The 17682-nt window shown below is 46.9% G+C and overlaps 1 protein-coding gene across 4 annotated transcripts in view; it reads right to left on the bottom strand.

Moving 5' to 3' along the window:
• Positions 1-4970: 4970 nt before the first annotated feature.
• TPX2 (TPX2 microtubule nucleation factor) overlaps positions 4971-17682 on the bottom strand; it is a 15535-nt gene continuing 2823 nt past the window's right edge. For 3 of the 4 annotated variants that reach the window (XM_054218033.1, XM_054218032.1, XM_054218031.1), the window contains 16 exons: positions 13972-14124; positions 13571-13696; positions 13254-13374; positions 12568-12699; positions 11756-11878; positions 11178-11311; positions 10723-10880; positions 10142-10313; positions 9862-10000; positions 9104-9320; positions 8774-8872; positions 7903-8079; positions 7613-7759; positions 7208-7319; positions 6364-6551; positions 4971-5936 (listed from right to left, as the gene is read on the bottom strand). In XM_054218033.1, the coding sequence (XP_054074008.1) occupies positions 5826-5936; positions 6364-6551; positions 7208-7319; positions 7613-7759; positions 7903-8079; positions 8774-8872; positions 9104-9320; positions 9862-10000; positions 10142-10313; positions 10723-10880; positions 11178-11311; positions 11756-11878; positions 12568-12699; positions 13254-13374; positions 13571-13696; positions 13972-14074 (2259 nt within the window). In that variant the 5' untranslated portion in view covers positions 14075-14124 and the 3' untranslated portion in view covers positions 4971-5825. The remainder of the gene's footprint in view (positions 5937-6363; positions 6552-7207; positions 7320-7612; positions 7760-7902; positions 8080-8773; positions 8873-9103; positions 9321-9861; positions 10001-10141; positions 10314-10722; positions 10881-11177; positions 11312-11755; positions 11879-12567; positions 12700-13253; positions 13375-13570; positions 13697-13971; positions 14125-17682) is intronic. The other variant, XM_054218034.1, reaches the window with a different exon arrangement.

The following is a 17682-nucleotide window of genomic DNA, read 5'->3' as shown; positions in this document are numbered from 1 at the left end:
GGACTCTTCTCCTTGCCAAATCCCAGCTCCCAGCAAGCCACCAGCTTCTGCGCACCATGGGCTGGCTGTGCTGGAGGAGCTGTGGTTCACACATGGCATTGAGAGGGAGATAAGCCAGGATGGGGACAGGGCCATCGCCCCTGTCATGGAGGTACTGCTGTCCTGCCTCCCCCCAGGCAGCTGCTGGGGGAAGCACAAAGGCCCAGGGCATCACCCAGGAGTAGGCTACCAGCAGGGCAGGACTGCAGCCCTCCTCGCTGCTGCCGAGGAGACCACCCACGAGCAGTGCAAGGGGAGAAAGAAAAGGTCTCCCTGCACCATTCCCCTGCCACAGGCAGCTGCCCAAGGTGGGTACATGCCTCACCCATGGGAGAAGTGCTGCTCTGGCCTCAGGTGTCAGCTGGAGAGCAGGGGAGCAAGCCAGGGCTGCCATGGCTCACCCTGACCCCAGCACTGGCCCAGGAAACCTTCCCACCTCCCTCCCTGCTGCAGCCTCCAGCCGTGACACGCAGCCCAGCCGTACAGGCTACCCGCAGGCACGGTTTAGGCTAAGGAGAAAGCGAAACTCACGGCTAGAGCTTCCTCCTCTGGAGCCCTGCTAGTCCTGACAGCAAAACCAGCAGCCCCTCAGCAGTGGTAGAACCACCTCAGGCATCTGCCACCACCTCAATGCAAGAGTAACAGTTGCTCAGCTGGACGCAGCCGGGGGGTCCTGAGCAGACACCGGGCTCTCCCGTTCCAGCTTCGGCAAGCCCAGCTCCACGGTGGAGAACCTCCCTCTTCCCAAGATCAGGGGCAGGACCTGGAATGTGATGAGAACCAACAGGATTCACTCAGGAGCCCACACACAGCTCCTACCAACAGTGCCGATGGTGGTGTGTAGGTGTAGAGGCCGGAGAATCACCAGCACCCCCGCCATCCATTCCCAGCACAGCCGCCGCTCCCATGTCAAGCGGGAGTCCCCCAACTCAGCCTCTGCAGGACACACTGGCAGGAATAACTGGTAAGATGTCGTGCCTCGGGTAGCAGGGACTCTGCCCACCGACTGTCATCACTAACGTACAGTTTGGAATTGTCTCTTCCCTCCTCTGTCCAAGGGCTGCCAGGCACCCGGAGGCCACCAATGCCTCCCGAGGCACGCACTGCCACCGCTCCGCCAGCCTTTGGCTCTGCACCCTCCCGGCAAGCCCCAAGTGGAAGGAGCACATCAACTCAGGGGAGCAGGGGCCCACGGGCCGCATCCGTGCCCCACAGCCCCCACGGAAGGTTTGGTGCAGTGGAAGCTGGGATAAAATTCTCCAAGGAGAGCAGGAGCTCCTGCCTGGAAGCTGGCCAGCCTTCCCGGGGCACTTGCAATCTTACACGCTCACTGAGAGTCAGGGTTGGCATCCAGGCGTGAAGCCTTGGGACAAGGTGAGGAAGCAAAGTTGAGAGCGGGCATGGCGGTGCTGGGGAGCCATGGAAATGGTTCTCCGAAGGCGACGTGGGTGAAGGATGGCTGCCCCATGGTTTGGCACTGCTACAAGACAAAATGTATTTGTGGGCAATGGGAAATAAGCTGAAGACAGTCGCCTCACAAGAAAGATTTGTAGTACTGCATGAAGGGCAGGATTTCAGGTGCCTTGGTCCAAAACCCCACACCCCGATGACCAGCACGGTGCTCCAGGTCTCTGTGGGACACAGAAGCAAACCAAGCATCACCAGGGTTTCTCAGGCTGAGGTGCTTGTTTTTTTTTTTTTTTTTTCCTCCCCATTCAGGAACTTAAGCCAGTCTACATTGGCTGCAGCTGGAAAACAGCCTGTCCTGAGGATATCTGGCAGAGCATCAAGCACGCCAGTTCCCTAGCTACGCCGTTGTCACAACTCCGGCAGCACACTTTAACCTTTATGCTTTTCATGGGTAAGGGAGGTTTCTCTGCGCAGCCAAGCCCTGCCTGTTCTCCAGGAAACCCTATACCCTGTCTAAATCGAGCGGCAGGGCAGGCGAGAACAACATCCCCACCTGAATCCTGGCCATGCCACTGTAACACAAGCCAGCCGGCCTCCCTCTCCCAGTGGGGACCAACCTGGGCACACAAATCGGCAGCTTAAGTGCTTCCATCAGCACCCAGGACTTCCCCACATGAGCTGTGCTTAGGTCCCATCAAAGGGATGGGAAAAGACAGGGAAAAATCCCAATGTCATCAAAAGAGCTTCCAGAGCCATGCAGCAGCTCAAGGACAGTAACGTGGCTGCCAGCAGTGGCACCAGGGAGCACCGAGCATGGATCCGAAGCACCGGGATCTGCCCACGCACGGGCTGCCCTTACCAGCTTCACGGCAGCCAACAAGGCATCCCAGCAGAGAGACCAGTGAGAAACAAAGCTGTGGTTTTGAGAACATCACCAACCCTTTTCATAAGAAACTCACTCACCAGCTAATAAGATCTTGCAATTCCCAGCTACCTCTCAACACAAGAGTCCAGAAAAAGCTTTGGCTGCCTTTTAGTTCCATCTCTCAGCAACTTACTTTGGTTACAACTGATGTAGAAACGCGTCAGAGAAAGATTTTCTACCCAGCTCCAGCTCTCCTTGGTCACCCCTCCTTCCAGCCCCACTCGCTCTGAAGGCATGCTCATAAAGATGATGAGTTTTGAGTTCTTGACTGCAAGAATGCTTTTGCAAAATCCACACAGCAAGAATATAGGTTTTACCCTGACTCTAAAGGCACGTACTGAGACAGCACTTGGTTAAATCCCAACCTGCTCCAGTCCTGTCACTTTATTCTCTCACTTCAAGTCTACTGGGACTGGGAAAAATCACCTGCCCTGTCTCCCTGTTGGAGCCTTCGCTGAACCCCACCCTCACTAACATTCAGCTCCTCCAGAACACCCATCATTTACGCATTTTCTACACTAGACCAGTTTTTCCAGCACGCCAACACTTTCCCCCACCCCGGTTAAGAGGGCAGGTTACACCAACCACCCCCCCACCACCAGCCTGCGACAATCCGCTGGATGACTCCGCGATCTCCACCAAACGCCCCATACCCTGGCAGGGCACGGCAGCCCGAGGCTCCCTTTCACTAAGTCCGCAGTGTATGAGGAATATAAGAGGCTGTGTTTGCGGGAAGAGGTAATGTCTTTTATTAGACCCAATGATACCCTTGGGAAAAAAACTGACAAGCCGTCAGGCATACAAAACCCTACCTCAGGTCTGAAGCAGAGGCCATGTAGGGCTGTCACAGATATGCAGTTGCTCCATCCTTCAGGGATCGATATCTGCTCCAGCTCAGCAGCCTTGTTATCTTGCTTGCTTTTACATTCTTCCCCAGCTCATCATCATTCCGGCTTTCCTCTGACTCGCCGCAAATATTTGCTGCTGCCCCCACGCTGCCTGCTCCAGAGGAGCTGGCACTCCAAGCCTGCAGCAGAAGTTTTCTTGACCGCCCATCCGAGGGTCCTGCCACGGCCCCGTCCAGCAAATGACATGGAACAGCCCCACTGCGACAGAAATAAGGCTGAAGGCAAGCTGAGGGGAAAATCTGCGTGCTTTTGGTCAGATCCACGCAGATCTTTTTCGAGAGGATGCTCACAAGTTCCTCTTGCTCCAGTCATTCCTGTAAATTGTACATAAGCCGGGCTGTCACGTTACCTGTGACAAACAGCCAACTGCTGCCAACAGTCCCCCGTTACCCTCAGCTCAGTGACATGGGGCTATCGGCAAAGTCAGCAAAACGCAGCTGACGGCATCCTGTATGACTGGGTCAACCTTTCAGGCCCAGTTCTGACACCACCACTTGAAGAACCTTTCAAGAGAAAGGAAAGAAAAGCTGAAATTTGGCCAAAAAGGAGCCTTGTCCCTTACCTCACTGTTTTGAAAGGGGCCATGCCGTCACAGGCTCATTCACCCGTTAGTACCACATGCTTCTTCAAAATACATTGCCCTCCAGTTCCTCAGTTATTAAGTGCACAATACCTTTATTTTTATTTTTTTAAAGAATCCTTATGTTCCAGCAGGGGTGCCTTTTCTCTCTTTTGATGCGAGCAGAGTAGAAGTTTGAAGCTCTTTGAAGCGCCAAAGTTCGGTACATTCACACAAAACACTTGCTCGCTGCCGGCCGCAGACCCTGTTCTGCAACAACAGCCCTTGAGCATTGCACTTTTCCAGAGAATCCCTGCAGAAACATCATGCTGAGGTACAATAAATGTTGGCCTTTGAATTCAGCGCTCTCAGGACTTTCTGCCTCTGTCATCGCTCTCAGATTAGGGGTGAAACAGTAGCAATTGCCTGATACGCCTTGGCAAGGCTAATGAGACAGTACCATGCCCCTCAGCCGCGTGCCAACACCTAACAAGCTTAAACTCCGTCTCTTTCTCCACCCAAATGAAAATCTGAATAAAAGGCCACACACGCTAACAATACCTGTCCAATGGTATCAAATTCAGAGGAAATGAAAGCAAATGTTTGCCATAATCCCCAAACAAGTAACATTTTGTCCTGGACGTATTAGTTCTAAGTTTCCCGTGTTTTCCTCTGCTCAAAACAGCATCACAACAGCAGCGAGCAGCCCAGCTCACACGGGTTCCAGCAAATGATAAAGGTGAAAGACCCATAAAAAAGCCAAGCCACCCTGAAGAGCTCTATGCATTTCCAAGCCTGAACTAGAGGGTTTGCTGTCGTTCTTCCTGCCAACAGCTTCAAGCTCAGTTCCAGCCACCGGCCATACCAGGCTTTCTTTGCAAGTCCCTTTCCAGCTCAGGAAACGGCACCATGACCACCTGCGTTAGAACAGGTAACAGCATGGCAGACAGCTGAGCAGGCAGCGCTGGCATCCAAGAGCAAGATTTGGAGTAGTTGTATCCCTAACCCCAATTCTTGCCCTCACACAACCTTTTGGAGTTCCCTTTCTTGTTAAGACAAGGCCAAGGAAAGGGCTAAACACAGTCTTACAAGGACAAAAAAAAATAAAAAAAAAATCACATCACAATGCTAAGGTAAGAAGCCACGCTTAGTAAATTTTAATCTAAGTTTGATCACGTCTTTACAATGACGGAAGCTTTGCCCTCCAGCACATTAGAGCACTTGGTCTATATTCCGTTCTGCTAGCCGCACTAGACCGGCTAGGAGATGATGTGTCTTTAGCCAAGAGAACTGTGCTGGCAGGAGCCAGGGAGGCAGCTTGCAGCAAGTCATTTGCCAGTTAAGTGGTTCCCCAAACAGAATGACTTCAGCTATAAAACAGCAGGTTTAGTGCTCTAATGTACAGAGAACTACTTTAAAGTGCGGGCAAGATTCATATTAGCACTCATCTGAACACCAACAAGGGGTCAGGCCTGCAATATGTTGGCTTGCAGAAGCCCCATTACTTAACACAATTCAAGCGTAATACAGACTGAAAGTTTAAGAAACAGACACTTGAAACCAACACTTAGATGTCCAAAGACAAGCCCGCTCTTCCAGATGTGCGCATCCTCATGTGTTCACTGACTGCCCTTTACTGAAAGCTCTTCTGCAGGAGAAGGACCGGGCCCACTAGCAAAAGACAGTGATAGGGTCAGGAATTTTTATTTAGTTCAGGTACACAATATTTGTATACAATATAAAACCTGGTTTAGTCTTTAGTGAACAAGATGTCTAGATGCGAAGCAAGGCTGTAAGGCACTGCCTGTATGCCGTGCCTCAGCCACCTGCCTCAGGTGGAGTTAAACTACTCAATGTAACAATAAACGGAACCAAGTATAGGAGTTGAGACTGAGCAGTCACGCAAAAACAACGGTTCCCTCTCTGCCTATCGAGAGAGTGGAGAGGGACGAGATCTCCCTCCTACTATCACATGGATGTGTTGTCAGCACCGGAATCTATCCGAGAAGTTGGGAGACTTCGGCATAGTCAGTGGCTGATCACTGGGCTTCACTTCTACGCTGCGGTATTTGCGTATTGGGTTTGCCTTGTGAACCTGTAGGAAAAATAAAAATCAAGGACAAAAATGAAGCAAATGGTTGCAGTTGTTATGAAGCTGAAGGCTGCAGGCGAGCCATCCGTGGGATGAAGGCAGGTGTCTATCTACAAGACTACATACTGCCTAGGACACCGGAGGGAGCCACCAGGAACATACAAGGCACGCTTTGGGGTTGTGGATTTTATAGAGATCATTCTGCTACAATGACTACATGCATACAGCTCCAAAAAAATCAGTTATCTCAGTAGAGCTGCCTTTTTTTTTTTTTTAAGACCTGCTTTAAAGTTAATGAGGAGTCAGTTTGCAACAAGGAAACTTGAAAAGGCAGTCTTAATGCAGCTCAACGTTGACATTAGCTCATTTAGTACATTCACACATCCCTTTGGGTTACTTTACAGCCCCTGTTCAGAAATAGCTCACTTACCAGTTCTTGTCTTAGCTTAGCAACTTCTTCCTTTTCACGCTCCTCTTGTTGCTGTCTGAACTGCTCCTGATGCCTCTCCTTCATGGCTTCTATATATGCCAATCGCTTTTCAAATTCTTGCCGCTCTTTAGCTCTTTTTTCTGTTGCCAGCTCAAAGCTTTCAGGAACTATGGAACCAGAAAGGCTCTCTAAGTTTAGAAATAGAGGAGATAATATTGACGCAAAGACAGGTAAAGCAGAGCAGCACTAGCATCAAATGAAGGCTCCCTCTGGAGCGCTTCACCTCGCGAGGGTCGTTAGTAGATACCTCCAGGCTTCAGGAAAAGAGAAAGCCTTACGCCCAAACATGAGCAGTGTTAATGCAGACGTTACCCTGTCGCGGGTGTTCTCATAGGAGAGAGCAAGCACACAATTGTTAGTACAAACAAGTTTTTGGCCGATTCTATACGCTACGAAGCTTAGCTCACCCTAAGCTGTATAGATGCCTTCGTCTCATTAGAAATGGAAGGAAAAGACTGACAGCTGCTGCAGAAATGCCAGCTGTCTCTACAGGGAGCTCCTTGCATGCTGTTTACCCTTATCCCAAACTAGCACACATCAATCATCTGCCAATTGTAGCATAGCTGTTAAATACAGCTGCCATGTTAGTGCAGGACAGGGGGGCAGTGGAGAGGAAACTCCTCTGCTCCCTGGGGACACAAGCTGTTAGGGAATTAGTTGATTAAGTACAAGGCACTATTGGCTCTGCTGATAAAGAAGAGGCAACAGCCAGCCTAAACATCATTTAATTGCATCAGTTCTGAGTTACCAGCCAAGCCTGTGTAGCAAGTACTTGTAACTCCACCTGATAACAGCGTATTTTCCTTCTTAGGCACAAAAGGCTCCTGGTACACCACCGTGTTGGGACGAGCTTTGAAACATGCTGCCTCTTTCTGCCTTTTCAGGTCTTCTTTAAGCTGCAAGAGAAGAGAGCCCATCAAGTGCCAGGCATAACAAAAAAACCAACTCCCCCCACCCAGACTTCATCACTGTAAAAGCTAGGCTGACTTAGATCAAATCATTTGCATAGAAAATTACATTAAAGCCAAGAAGTTGTGTCACCCATAGCACACATCTCATGCCAAGGACAGGATAATTCATTGCTCAAACTTGGATCCTGATTCAACTCAAGCAGGACGCTTTCTGAAGTCGATCACAACTCCACGAGCTGCCTTAAGTCTAGTCAGACCCATTACGCTTTTCATCCTACCTGCTGCTTCCAGCTCTGCAGCTTGGCAGCTCCCCGTTCATCAACCTGCAGATTGAATGGCTCAGGCTGAGTTGGGTTTTTGACCTTCTTTTCTGGCAGCTTAACGTGGTCAAAGTAAGGTAGAGGTAGCGCTTTGAACTTTGGCACCTGAAAGAAACAATTTGAAATATTTCTTACCCTTTCCTTAAGGGCATAAAGATTTGGAAGTTTAACAACCAACAGCAAGAGGCCAGTCCTGCCACATCCTTTTTACTTAAGGAGTGGAAGCCAGGGTAGCTTTTAGTTCTTACCTCTTCCTTCTGCATTTCTTCTATTTTTTTCTCTTTTTGTATTTGCCGCTCTCTGTCACGAGCATCGAAAGAGAAGGGGCAAACCTCCACATGCCTCTGCTCTGGCATTTTAGGTTTGAAGGGCACTCCATAATGTGGCATCGGGTTAGCTTTGATCACAGGGACCACCTCTTTTTCCTAAAGGGATGTTAGCGTTAGCATCTGACACAACACCAGATTTTTTATTTTTGTAGTAAGACTGTAACTCCTGCCAAACTAAGCCATGAATACTAGAGTTCCTCTAACAAGGGTCACAAATAACATCAAGCAAACGCTCTGGACACTGCAAAAATTCGTAATACAAAAAAGTATCAATTTACAGGCACCAACTTGCAGGTGGCAAGTTCTTCCTCTTTCCAAACAACTATCAGTTCTAGTACCCGTCCAAATTAGACTGTAATTCTTTAACATCCTCTTCACAAGAGGGAAAAGAGGACAGACTTGGTGCATTCTGAATCCTGCTCCCCACCACCAGGAATCTAGAGTGACTGCGAGGAGAAGAAAGTTCATGTGCAACATCTACCCTTCTCAATAACAGAATAGGGAAGGACAATGTCCTTTAGAAATTTAAGGAGTTACTTTCCTCATTCATAGCAGCAGCACCTCGGAAACCCTAGTCAGTGCCCTTGTGTTTAAATTGAGTTATTTCATTTTGTACGAGAATTTCTGTAAGATGAGTAGCAGCAACTAGAAGGGAATGGCACAGAGAAAGACGACCACTGGAGGAACTGCCTAACAGAAGGGAAGGGACTAACCAAACCACACCACCACACCCAACTTGTGTGGGCGGTGGGACCAGAATGCTTGACTACAGCCCATTCACAACAGTCACCTTTTCTTCATCTCTGCCAGACGCTCGGGTTCTGCTTTTCAAGGTGAAGACTGGGGACTTGGGGACTGTAACAGGCAGCACTTTCTTCTCTGGAACACCCTGTTCAGAAGAGCCGGTAAGGAGTTACACAAGCCTAAGTACCAAGAAAAAGCACTACAGAGAAACAACCCAGCACAGTACATACTCATTGCAGTTTTTACCTAATGACAGACAGTGTTTACCAAATATTAAATACATAATGCAACATTTTGGACATTTGCTACAGACATTTTGAAGCTAATTGCCACCTCAGTCCTAATTCCCAGGTTTGGGTATTACTAAGCTTCTTACCACAATGTCCTCCAAGATTTTTGTTGGACATGGTCTGGAATGGAATTCAAAGTGCTCTTCCTCCTGCTGCTTCTTACTCTCACGCTCCTGAATCCTTTTTTCTATTTCCAACTCAAAGCCAATAGGTTGCGTGAGTTCCTTCACAGGGGGCTTCTTGGGCAGGAGTGGTCCACCCTCAAAGATCTTGTGATCGAGTTCTTGTGCTTTGAATTTGTACCTACACAGGAAAGACGGAGAGAGTCACCACACGTTGTACATGGCAAGATGCAGCTTCTAGCAAATGGCTTCTCACACAGCATAAGAGAGCAATACTCAGGTATAGAAGCAGTTGTGCCACACACACACATTACATAGTGCGCAGCTCTAGTTAGCAACTCCTCCTTTGCTTTTCAAACAGCCAACATGTTAAGGAAAACCTTATGGATTGCTTTCTTGGAAATCCGAAACATTGTCTACCAGAGAGTTCTGAAGCATACAGTCTGTACTGCTATATTGTGTTTGCTTTACCAATCATAAGCTGTACTCAATCCAAGATTGGCTCTCCTAAGAGCACTTTCTTCAAAATGAATTGGCTACTTGCACATCCCTATGATCAGAGCCATAGGCTTGTGCGCAAGCTAGAAGAATCTCAATATTTTTATGCTACTCATTCTTTTATGCAAAAAGGGTATTCCTGAGAAGTGATGTTTTGGTATCTGAAAGATATTTTCAGTGTGGTACAGTTCTCTCTTGGAGGACTAGAGTAAACCTGTACTTACTGTTGAATTTTCTCCAATTCCTCTGCTTCTAACTCTGCTGTAGTTTTGCAGGTGGCAGGTCTGAAGCGCTGCTTTGTTAGAAGCACTGGCGTTTTAGGGTTTGTAATCCGAGCCTTCACAACCTTTCCTGGAACTGGGCCTATAAATTCAAGTCAGAGAGACTAGCAGTTAATGGCAAGGACACAGATTGTTTGCTCAGTAGAGTAGTCAAAGCGTTGTTCTTGCTCTACCACCATCTCTGTGGACAGCCTCCTGGCTGGACATAGCCAGGGCTCCTCACCTTCATCAGATTTCCTGCTCCTCAAATGGTAACGAGAGGGTGTGCGCTTTTGGAATGCTTCTACCTGCTCAGCAAGGGACACATATTCTGATGTGGTTTCTTCGAGTTTTCTTTTGTTTCCCTGGGACAGGTTGAAAGGTTTGGGGACAGTGGGTCCCTTCGGCATTCGCCCCTGGAGACAAAAAGCTATGGTCATTATGGCCGTTTAACACAGGCTGCTTTAATGACATTTCCTTTCCCCAACGATTCACAGTATCTGTCCCTTCCCCTTACTGAAAAGATGATAACACTTTAATATTAGACCTAAGTCTTAACTGTCTGCACATGCTAGTCATATTGGGAAACTGTATGAAGTGGAAGATTAAAGCATGAAGTGTAATGACTGGAAGATATGACATTAAAATTTTCACAAGGGTCCTTTAGAGTCTTGTGGCAATGCAGATATGCAGTGAGCTAACAGTTATGTTTGCACAACGCTTGCCTCTCCTATGGTAACCCTCTCTGCAGGTGCGTTGCAAAAGCAGAAAGAAGGTGATGTCAAGAATTAGTCAGGTGACTGCAGGCAATATTCCAGTTCTCACCGGAGAGGGAGGATGCTTTCTCAGTACCGCTGCAAAATCCAATTCCTTGTACTCATTCCCAGGCTGACTTTCCACGTGTTGTTTAATTCTACTCTCTGTGCAGAAGTGGAAGTCAACTGGCTTTGTTATTTGACCGACAGCTCTCTTCACGGGTTGTCCTAAAGAAAAAAAGCAGGTAAGGTCTGGAAGGCTGCTTTTTTTTTTTTTTTTGAGGCAGGGGGAGTGGTATTTACTTCCTAATAACTTGAACCATTTTTGGAGACATCATCTATAACCTTTCAAAACATGACAAAACCCAAACAAACATGTTTCCAGACAGTTTAGATCAAAAAGCCACCTAATCCTAATACTTGTTACAAGATCTGGACTGTTTTTAGAGGTACTTGTACAGCTCTATGCTGCACTCTCCAGCTGAGCCCAGTACCGCTTCAATTTGCAATTCAGCTAGAGCCCACCTGCTCCAGCAATAGCTGCTTTCAGAGACTCCTCGTTCCTCTTCCGCAGCTCCATAACCTCCCGCTGCAACTGCTGCATCTTCTCCAGCTCCTGCTCCTCTGTACTCTTCAGCTTGCCAGAAACATTGGTCCTCCTGCAGAAGGATGTTAAAGACTGAGATATGCCTTCCTGCTTCAATGGTTCACAGCATGATGTTAGTGCAACGGAACACGCTTATCTCTGACTTCGTTGCTGAAGCGTCATGCATTATAAAAGTATACTCTTTAGAAGAGATCTGTTTGTATTTTGTTTGCTTGAGAAAGCTTGCAGCTAACTGCTATCCTGCACACACATTTACTGTATGGATGCTTCATCATCCATTAGCAAGAACAACTTTTCCCTCAAATTAAAAGCAGAAGCTTTCCTTTGCAGAGGATCAGTTGATGAAGTACATTTCACCCTAATATCATTGCCTTGATCTGATGTTTACTAAATGTGATACCATCACATGCTAAGTTGAAGCTGAAAACAGTCTAGCCAGGGCTGTCACCTAAATCAACTGTGATTAGCAAAGACAAGTCACAAGAAAGCTACGTACTTTAACGTTGTTGGCTTGGAGGGCACGGTCAGTTTGTTTTTCCCTCTCCCCGGGGAGAGGTCAGGATTCTCCAGGGGCTCTCTCTTCGTGGATACTTCTGTCAGCTTCTCTCTGCTGCTAGAACTAAGGTAACAAGTTGTCATGGCAAACCACTCCAATTAACTGTGCTCTAAGTGAAAGATCACCTGCAGTTCTCACCACCGTGCATAACATCCCAACACCTGGCAAATTCTAAGGTATGCCAGACTGGCCTTACCTCACCACAGGCCCAGGTATAGATCCTCTAGTTTTCCCTGGTACTCTAAGGCTGTAGAAGGGAAGGTGAATTACTGAGTTTTTGGAACTTAAGATTTTCTTGAGGAGGTAGGTGTACTGGAGTTCATCTAGGTACAGCAGTGTTTGAAAGATCACACTTCAATTTCCTGACCTCAAGCTTATCACCATATGATATCTTAGTGGTTAACTAATTTGAGAAATATTTTAGCTGCGACTCTCACAGCTTATGACTGCCTGATGACTTCCTGATGGACAAGTTAAGCCAAATTTAAAGCTAGCTGACAGACACTGAGTATGGAATAAGAAGCTTAAGAAACCCAAGCTTATTTCATTCACATCTCCACCTCCAAATAGAACGTTTCCCTCAGGTCTTACAGCCATTTCTTCTTGTTTATGAAACCAGTATCAGGAATCAGGTTTCAGTCACCTCCTCCTACCCTTCCTTTGAGAACCCTCTCAGACAAGTGGAAATCCTTTCCAAAGAAACAGTTGTATCCCCCTTTCCAGCCCCAAACAGAAGGGCTTTGATGACTTACATTCTCATTTTTTTCAGGGGTGGAACCTCTTCTGTATTAACCAAGGCATTAGCATTTCTCTCCGCTTTGATTCTAGCTGGCTGTTTGCGTTGCTGTGTTTTTCTCTGCTTTGTAGCCTGTCTTCTGCCCCCTCTAGAGTAGAAGGGAAAATGGAGGTTAGCTTTCCCACAGGTCTGAGAAAGCACACAATCTGTATAACACTTTTTACGTCAGTGCATCACCTAACACCAACACGCCCCTTAGGCAAATTGTGTGTTTAACACAACAATCCAAATGCAGCATGAATTATTTAAGTTTAACAATACATAAACTTAATATTCCTTGATACACATGAGCATAGAGCCTCTTGCATTCATATCAAGAATGAGTTCTGCCCAGCTCAGGCAGATATAAACAAAGAAACTTTATAAGCCACTTCAGTTTCAGATATCCTCACATTCCAGAAGCTCCTAGTTGCTACCAAGTCTCATTTGACAAGTATGTGAGACAGTGCATTACATTTCCACCCCTAGAAATTGTCCCTCCAGCTTAGCAAGCAGATCGGCTGTCCCAATACACAATCTCTGCACTGGAGAACTCCAGACGCACAGGATGGCCCAAGAACAGCTAGAACTACAGATCCTGAGAGCAACCTGCTTAGTTACACCGTCATCAATCTTCATGCAAACTGAATACAAGTATTTCACCTTTGAGAGGCTTCTGCAGGAGCAGCAGCTCTCCAGGTCTCCAGGGATCCAACAATATTCTGAGGAACCACATCGGTCTGCATGCCTTCTGCTTCTCCATCCTCTTCATCATGGCTTTCACCTGAGAACAGTGACAAATGTCAGCTCCTATATATACACACACACACAAAGAAACACTAAAGTGAAACCACATGAGGCCTCGCTAGACAACAATATATGAAGATGGTCCCACAAAAGCCAGATTGAGGCCTTATTCTTTTGCCAGTGAAAAGCAGGTAAATTTCTTTCTCTCCCCACCCCAAACCACAGCAGCTTACTCATTGTTACTCCTTGTGATGTGACAGAAGACAGAACAATATCAGACTTTGAAAAAGCAGGGCTGTTCTGCGAGACCTTTGCCAGATTTTCTGCAGGAGGGACATTCTCCAGATTGGCTTTTTGGTCTGTGAGGAAAGAGAGAATTTCACTACACATAGTACTTTAGTAATTTTTAACAATACCTCAGAATCTCATTAGGATGTTAACAAAGTCATCTGTCAAATTAAAGATAACAATCAAAGTTTAAATACAAAAACAAAACCAAAAAAATGAATGGCATGATGAATGGTGCCATTAACAACATGACTAATCCACTAGCACAGAAGCCAAGCCCAAAACAAGGATCACGCCGAGCCCTCATCCAAAGAGAAAACAAATCAAGGGGTTGGAAGCAACTTACCAAACCACGAGTCTGGATTGTGTACGTCATCATCGCTCAGAGTCGCAAAGTTGATGCAAGGGTTTGGGACATCAAAGGAATAGCGAGATTCTGGGTGAGACATCTTCACCTTCACGCTGTCCCTGCGAGTCCTCCGCTTGCACTGCTACAGTCCTTTAGACAACAAGCATTGGTGACCTGTTACACCAAACCTCAATGCAGGGGTCGGCTAAATCATTCTCCACCTCTCTTACTCTGCAGTTTCTAGAGATAGATGCTGGGACAGGCTGTGGTACCTTTTCCTGTCTTGCAGTTCACAGCCTTCAGACAGAATGCCTCCTAATGGTTTCTTATTCTCCTACTGACTGGCAAGGGTAAGGGGATTTTACCACTGTTGACATTTGCAGGTTCAAAACTATTCAAAAAGATCAAGTTTTGAAGGTTTTCTTTGTACCTGTAGGTGCTAGAATTGTGGGTTTTTTTAAAGGAAGTAAAGTACAAAGCTTTTCCACAGAGCAACTGACTTGCCCTTCCCTCCCTCACCACGCACAGCAAATAAAAGTTCTTATCCTTATCAGAGCACAGACTTATGAAGCAAGAGCCTCACGATGAGGTTGACCCCAGAGCACTGCAAAGTGCAGCCTTTCTCCCTCTGAAGGTCTACAAACAAGAACTAATGACGCAAAGATGCTCTTCTACAGCGTAAATTGACTTCCTAAGCAGGAAGAGAGTTCTGTATTGTTACTGGGCAAAAAGTAGGAAGAAGAACAGTGTAGGATCCTTGCTACATTCCACAGCACTACCCCGATGCTGGCCAGGCTGTAAACAAACCAAGCACTGTGACCATGTCAAGAACAGCCCCTGCAGTTAATTAGTGGAGCACTGACAGCAGGAGGAGTCCCTGTGTCAACAGGCAATATAAAACTCAATGGAACAGGAATAAAGCCAGCGACAAAGTTATAAACCCTTGGTTTTGCAAAGGTGTTTTCATGATGCCTCGCACAGCTGCAAGGCAAAGCCCATGAGGATATGTTATAAAACACTCCCTAAGGAAATCACCTGAACTTTGCTTTTATGACTCCAACCACCTCTAAAGCAGCATATTCTTAATCCACAAAGCCTCACACCTAAGCCATCTGTCTAGGCAGACCACACATAGTTCAACCCAGACAGTATGCTCCATAAACAAGAAAATGTTCAAGCCTAAACGATCAGCCCTCCCTCATGAAGACAGCTGTACCAAGAAGCCTTCAGTTCCCCCACACAGAATTGTAATAGTTAAGGGGAAAAATGTCAGTAGAGAAGCATTAGCTACATGACTGGGAAGATGTCAGGGTAGGACCCAAAGAAGGCAAACAGAAGAATCGGAGCCAAAACCAACTGTAACTGATCTCGAGACATGGCTGGAATCAAATGCTTTCCTACCGCCCTTAATCAATATAGAGTTTCTGTCAACACTATCCACTTTTTTAAAAATCAAATGCGTCATCCGCATTCTCCCCTCACCCTCCCCAGTCAGTCCACCAAGTCGGAGCTCTGGGAATCATGTTTCACCGCTACTTGTGTCCATCGTTACATTGCTGCAGTTTCCAGCTTTTTACCGTGTAAAGTCCATATTCTTTCATAGTGTCAGCACCCTCATCACCAACCCCTTCTCTCTTCCCCTCCCTCCATCCCAGACAGAAGCAAATAGTCGTGAAAGAAGAGGAGTGCATCAATGCCACAGTTTCAGACTCCAAGTTTCTTGAAAGAGCCAGTGGCGAGGTAAAAGTTAATCATGACTGAACTCCAGAGGGTCTGTTTCAGTCAGATGAACTGAGTCTGCTTTTCAAATCCCTAAGTATCCTCCCAGTCCTGCGCAGAACAGGATTTACTGTGAAGCAGGAGTTGACTGAAAAGCACCTCACTCCTCCACCCATCGACTCAGCTTGGGACGGAGCTCTCGTCAGTTAGGAGTGTTTCCGTGATGCATCACTCCAATGTGCCCACTGCGATGCTTCCGCAATGGAAACAGGCTCAGCCAAGCACAGCCCGAAGCCTGCTGCCCACTCCCTTCAGGCATTTTTAAAAAACCCAATTGTGATTTTAATGGCAGAACCACTGTTATCTCAATCTTTGCTTTAAAGACAGGAGGCAAAATTCTTTCTCTCCACCGTGGCACTCTTCCACCAGAAGTGAGGTGCAGAAGTTCCTTCTCATGAATAGGGTCATTACCTAATTAGCAGGCACTATGTGCCTTTACCAGACGGTGGTTACAGGCACACTGTAATCCTACATATCTACAGCATGGATTTAAAGCATAACCCTGCTCTCCCCGACATCCATCACCTTCTGTGTCGACACTAGTGTGTGCAGAGCTTCGCAGCGAGCCAGCCGGGGAACCCTCACCCCTGTTCTGCGGGATCAGCTTTCACCTGGTTTGCAAAGAGCTGCTCACTCCACAACCTTGTAGAAAGAAGGAGGATCCAGTCTCTCAATTTCAAAAATAGGCCAAATTCCTTTGATAAAAGTGACCGCCTAACTAAAACCTTAATTCTCTTTCTAAGTCTTTCCAGGACTTCTCCCCTCACTGACCTAAACGTGCTACACAGCTGTGGCCCTGTACGGTTTCTGTAAGGAACAGCACAGCCGTATCCACAAAGAGAAATAGATGACGAGTTTCTTTGCACATCAGGTTTCTTTTGAGTAACTACACTTTGGCACGTTCCAGAAGAGTGCCTTGGCCTGGTTTAGATTAGTTAGCTTTGAAAAAGGATTAAGCTAAATTGGAACGAGCATTCCTATCCCAGAATAAGACTGATCCAACAGCAAGCGCAATAGGTATTTCAGAATAACTTCACACCTCACTCTAATCCAAATTAGCTTTAAAATGCTGACACGATTCCATCACAGATGTGCTCAGCGTCTTTTTCTCAATGTAGTTGTTAATTTCTTGCCAAAAGCATTTAGGCCAGACGAGGCTAGAGAGGAATAACTCCAACAAGTATTGGCCTAGCTGCAGTATATGTGAAACAGCACCAAGCACCATGTAAGGGAGCACTTCGCGATTACGACCTAACAAAAAGAGCTTCTTAATTTTAGATCAGCAGCCCAGTACGGATTGATGATCATCAGGCAATACAACATCAGCACCCACTGCCTAGGACAAAGGACCCTCCCAGCTGTACGAGCCTTTGAGAGAGGAAGCAGAGTTCCAAGATGAGAAATTAGAGGTCAGAAGGAAAGAGAATAAAGGAGCTGGGGTTTGGGGGAGCAGCAAGGCACGAAGGGAAGGAGGGTGCAGAGAGGATCTGCTCTTTCTTGCTGTCTTGCAACGTAATTAGATAAGCTGCTGATCAATTTGAGACAACACTTAACACAATACACCACTGAAGCTTCGTAAGCTACAGGTGTTACTTACTCTAAATCCTACCAGGATGGGAAAGGGGGAAAAACAGTACAGATACACAAAAGGGATATTCCAAGTTACATCAGCAGATAAATCTGAAGCCAGTTGATCCACATGCCTCAAAATCCAAGATGGACAATCAGGAACAAGCAAGAGAAGCTTCTCCAAGGCTGAGGAAGCTGCATGGCAATGGGGAGCAGTAATTCCAGTACCTTCTGCTGGGCATTCGATACCGACTGCCGTTTAAACGCAGGATGCTGCACTAAACGGGCAACTTGCTTAATTCAGTCTGGCAGCTTCTTTATTCTCTTACAACCCAAAGCTTTCTGTGCCTTTTATAGGGA

This window comes from Rissa tridactyla, chromosome 12 (genome assembly GCF_028500815.1).
Source record: "Rissa tridactyla isolate bRisTri1 chromosome 12, bRisTri1.patW.cur.20221130, whole genome shotgun sequence".
Classification (NCBI taxonomy): domain Eukaryota; kingdom Metazoa; phylum Chordata; class Aves; order Charadriiformes; family Laridae; genus Rissa; species Rissa tridactyla.
This window is presented reverse-complemented; position numbering and strand designations above follow the sequence as displayed.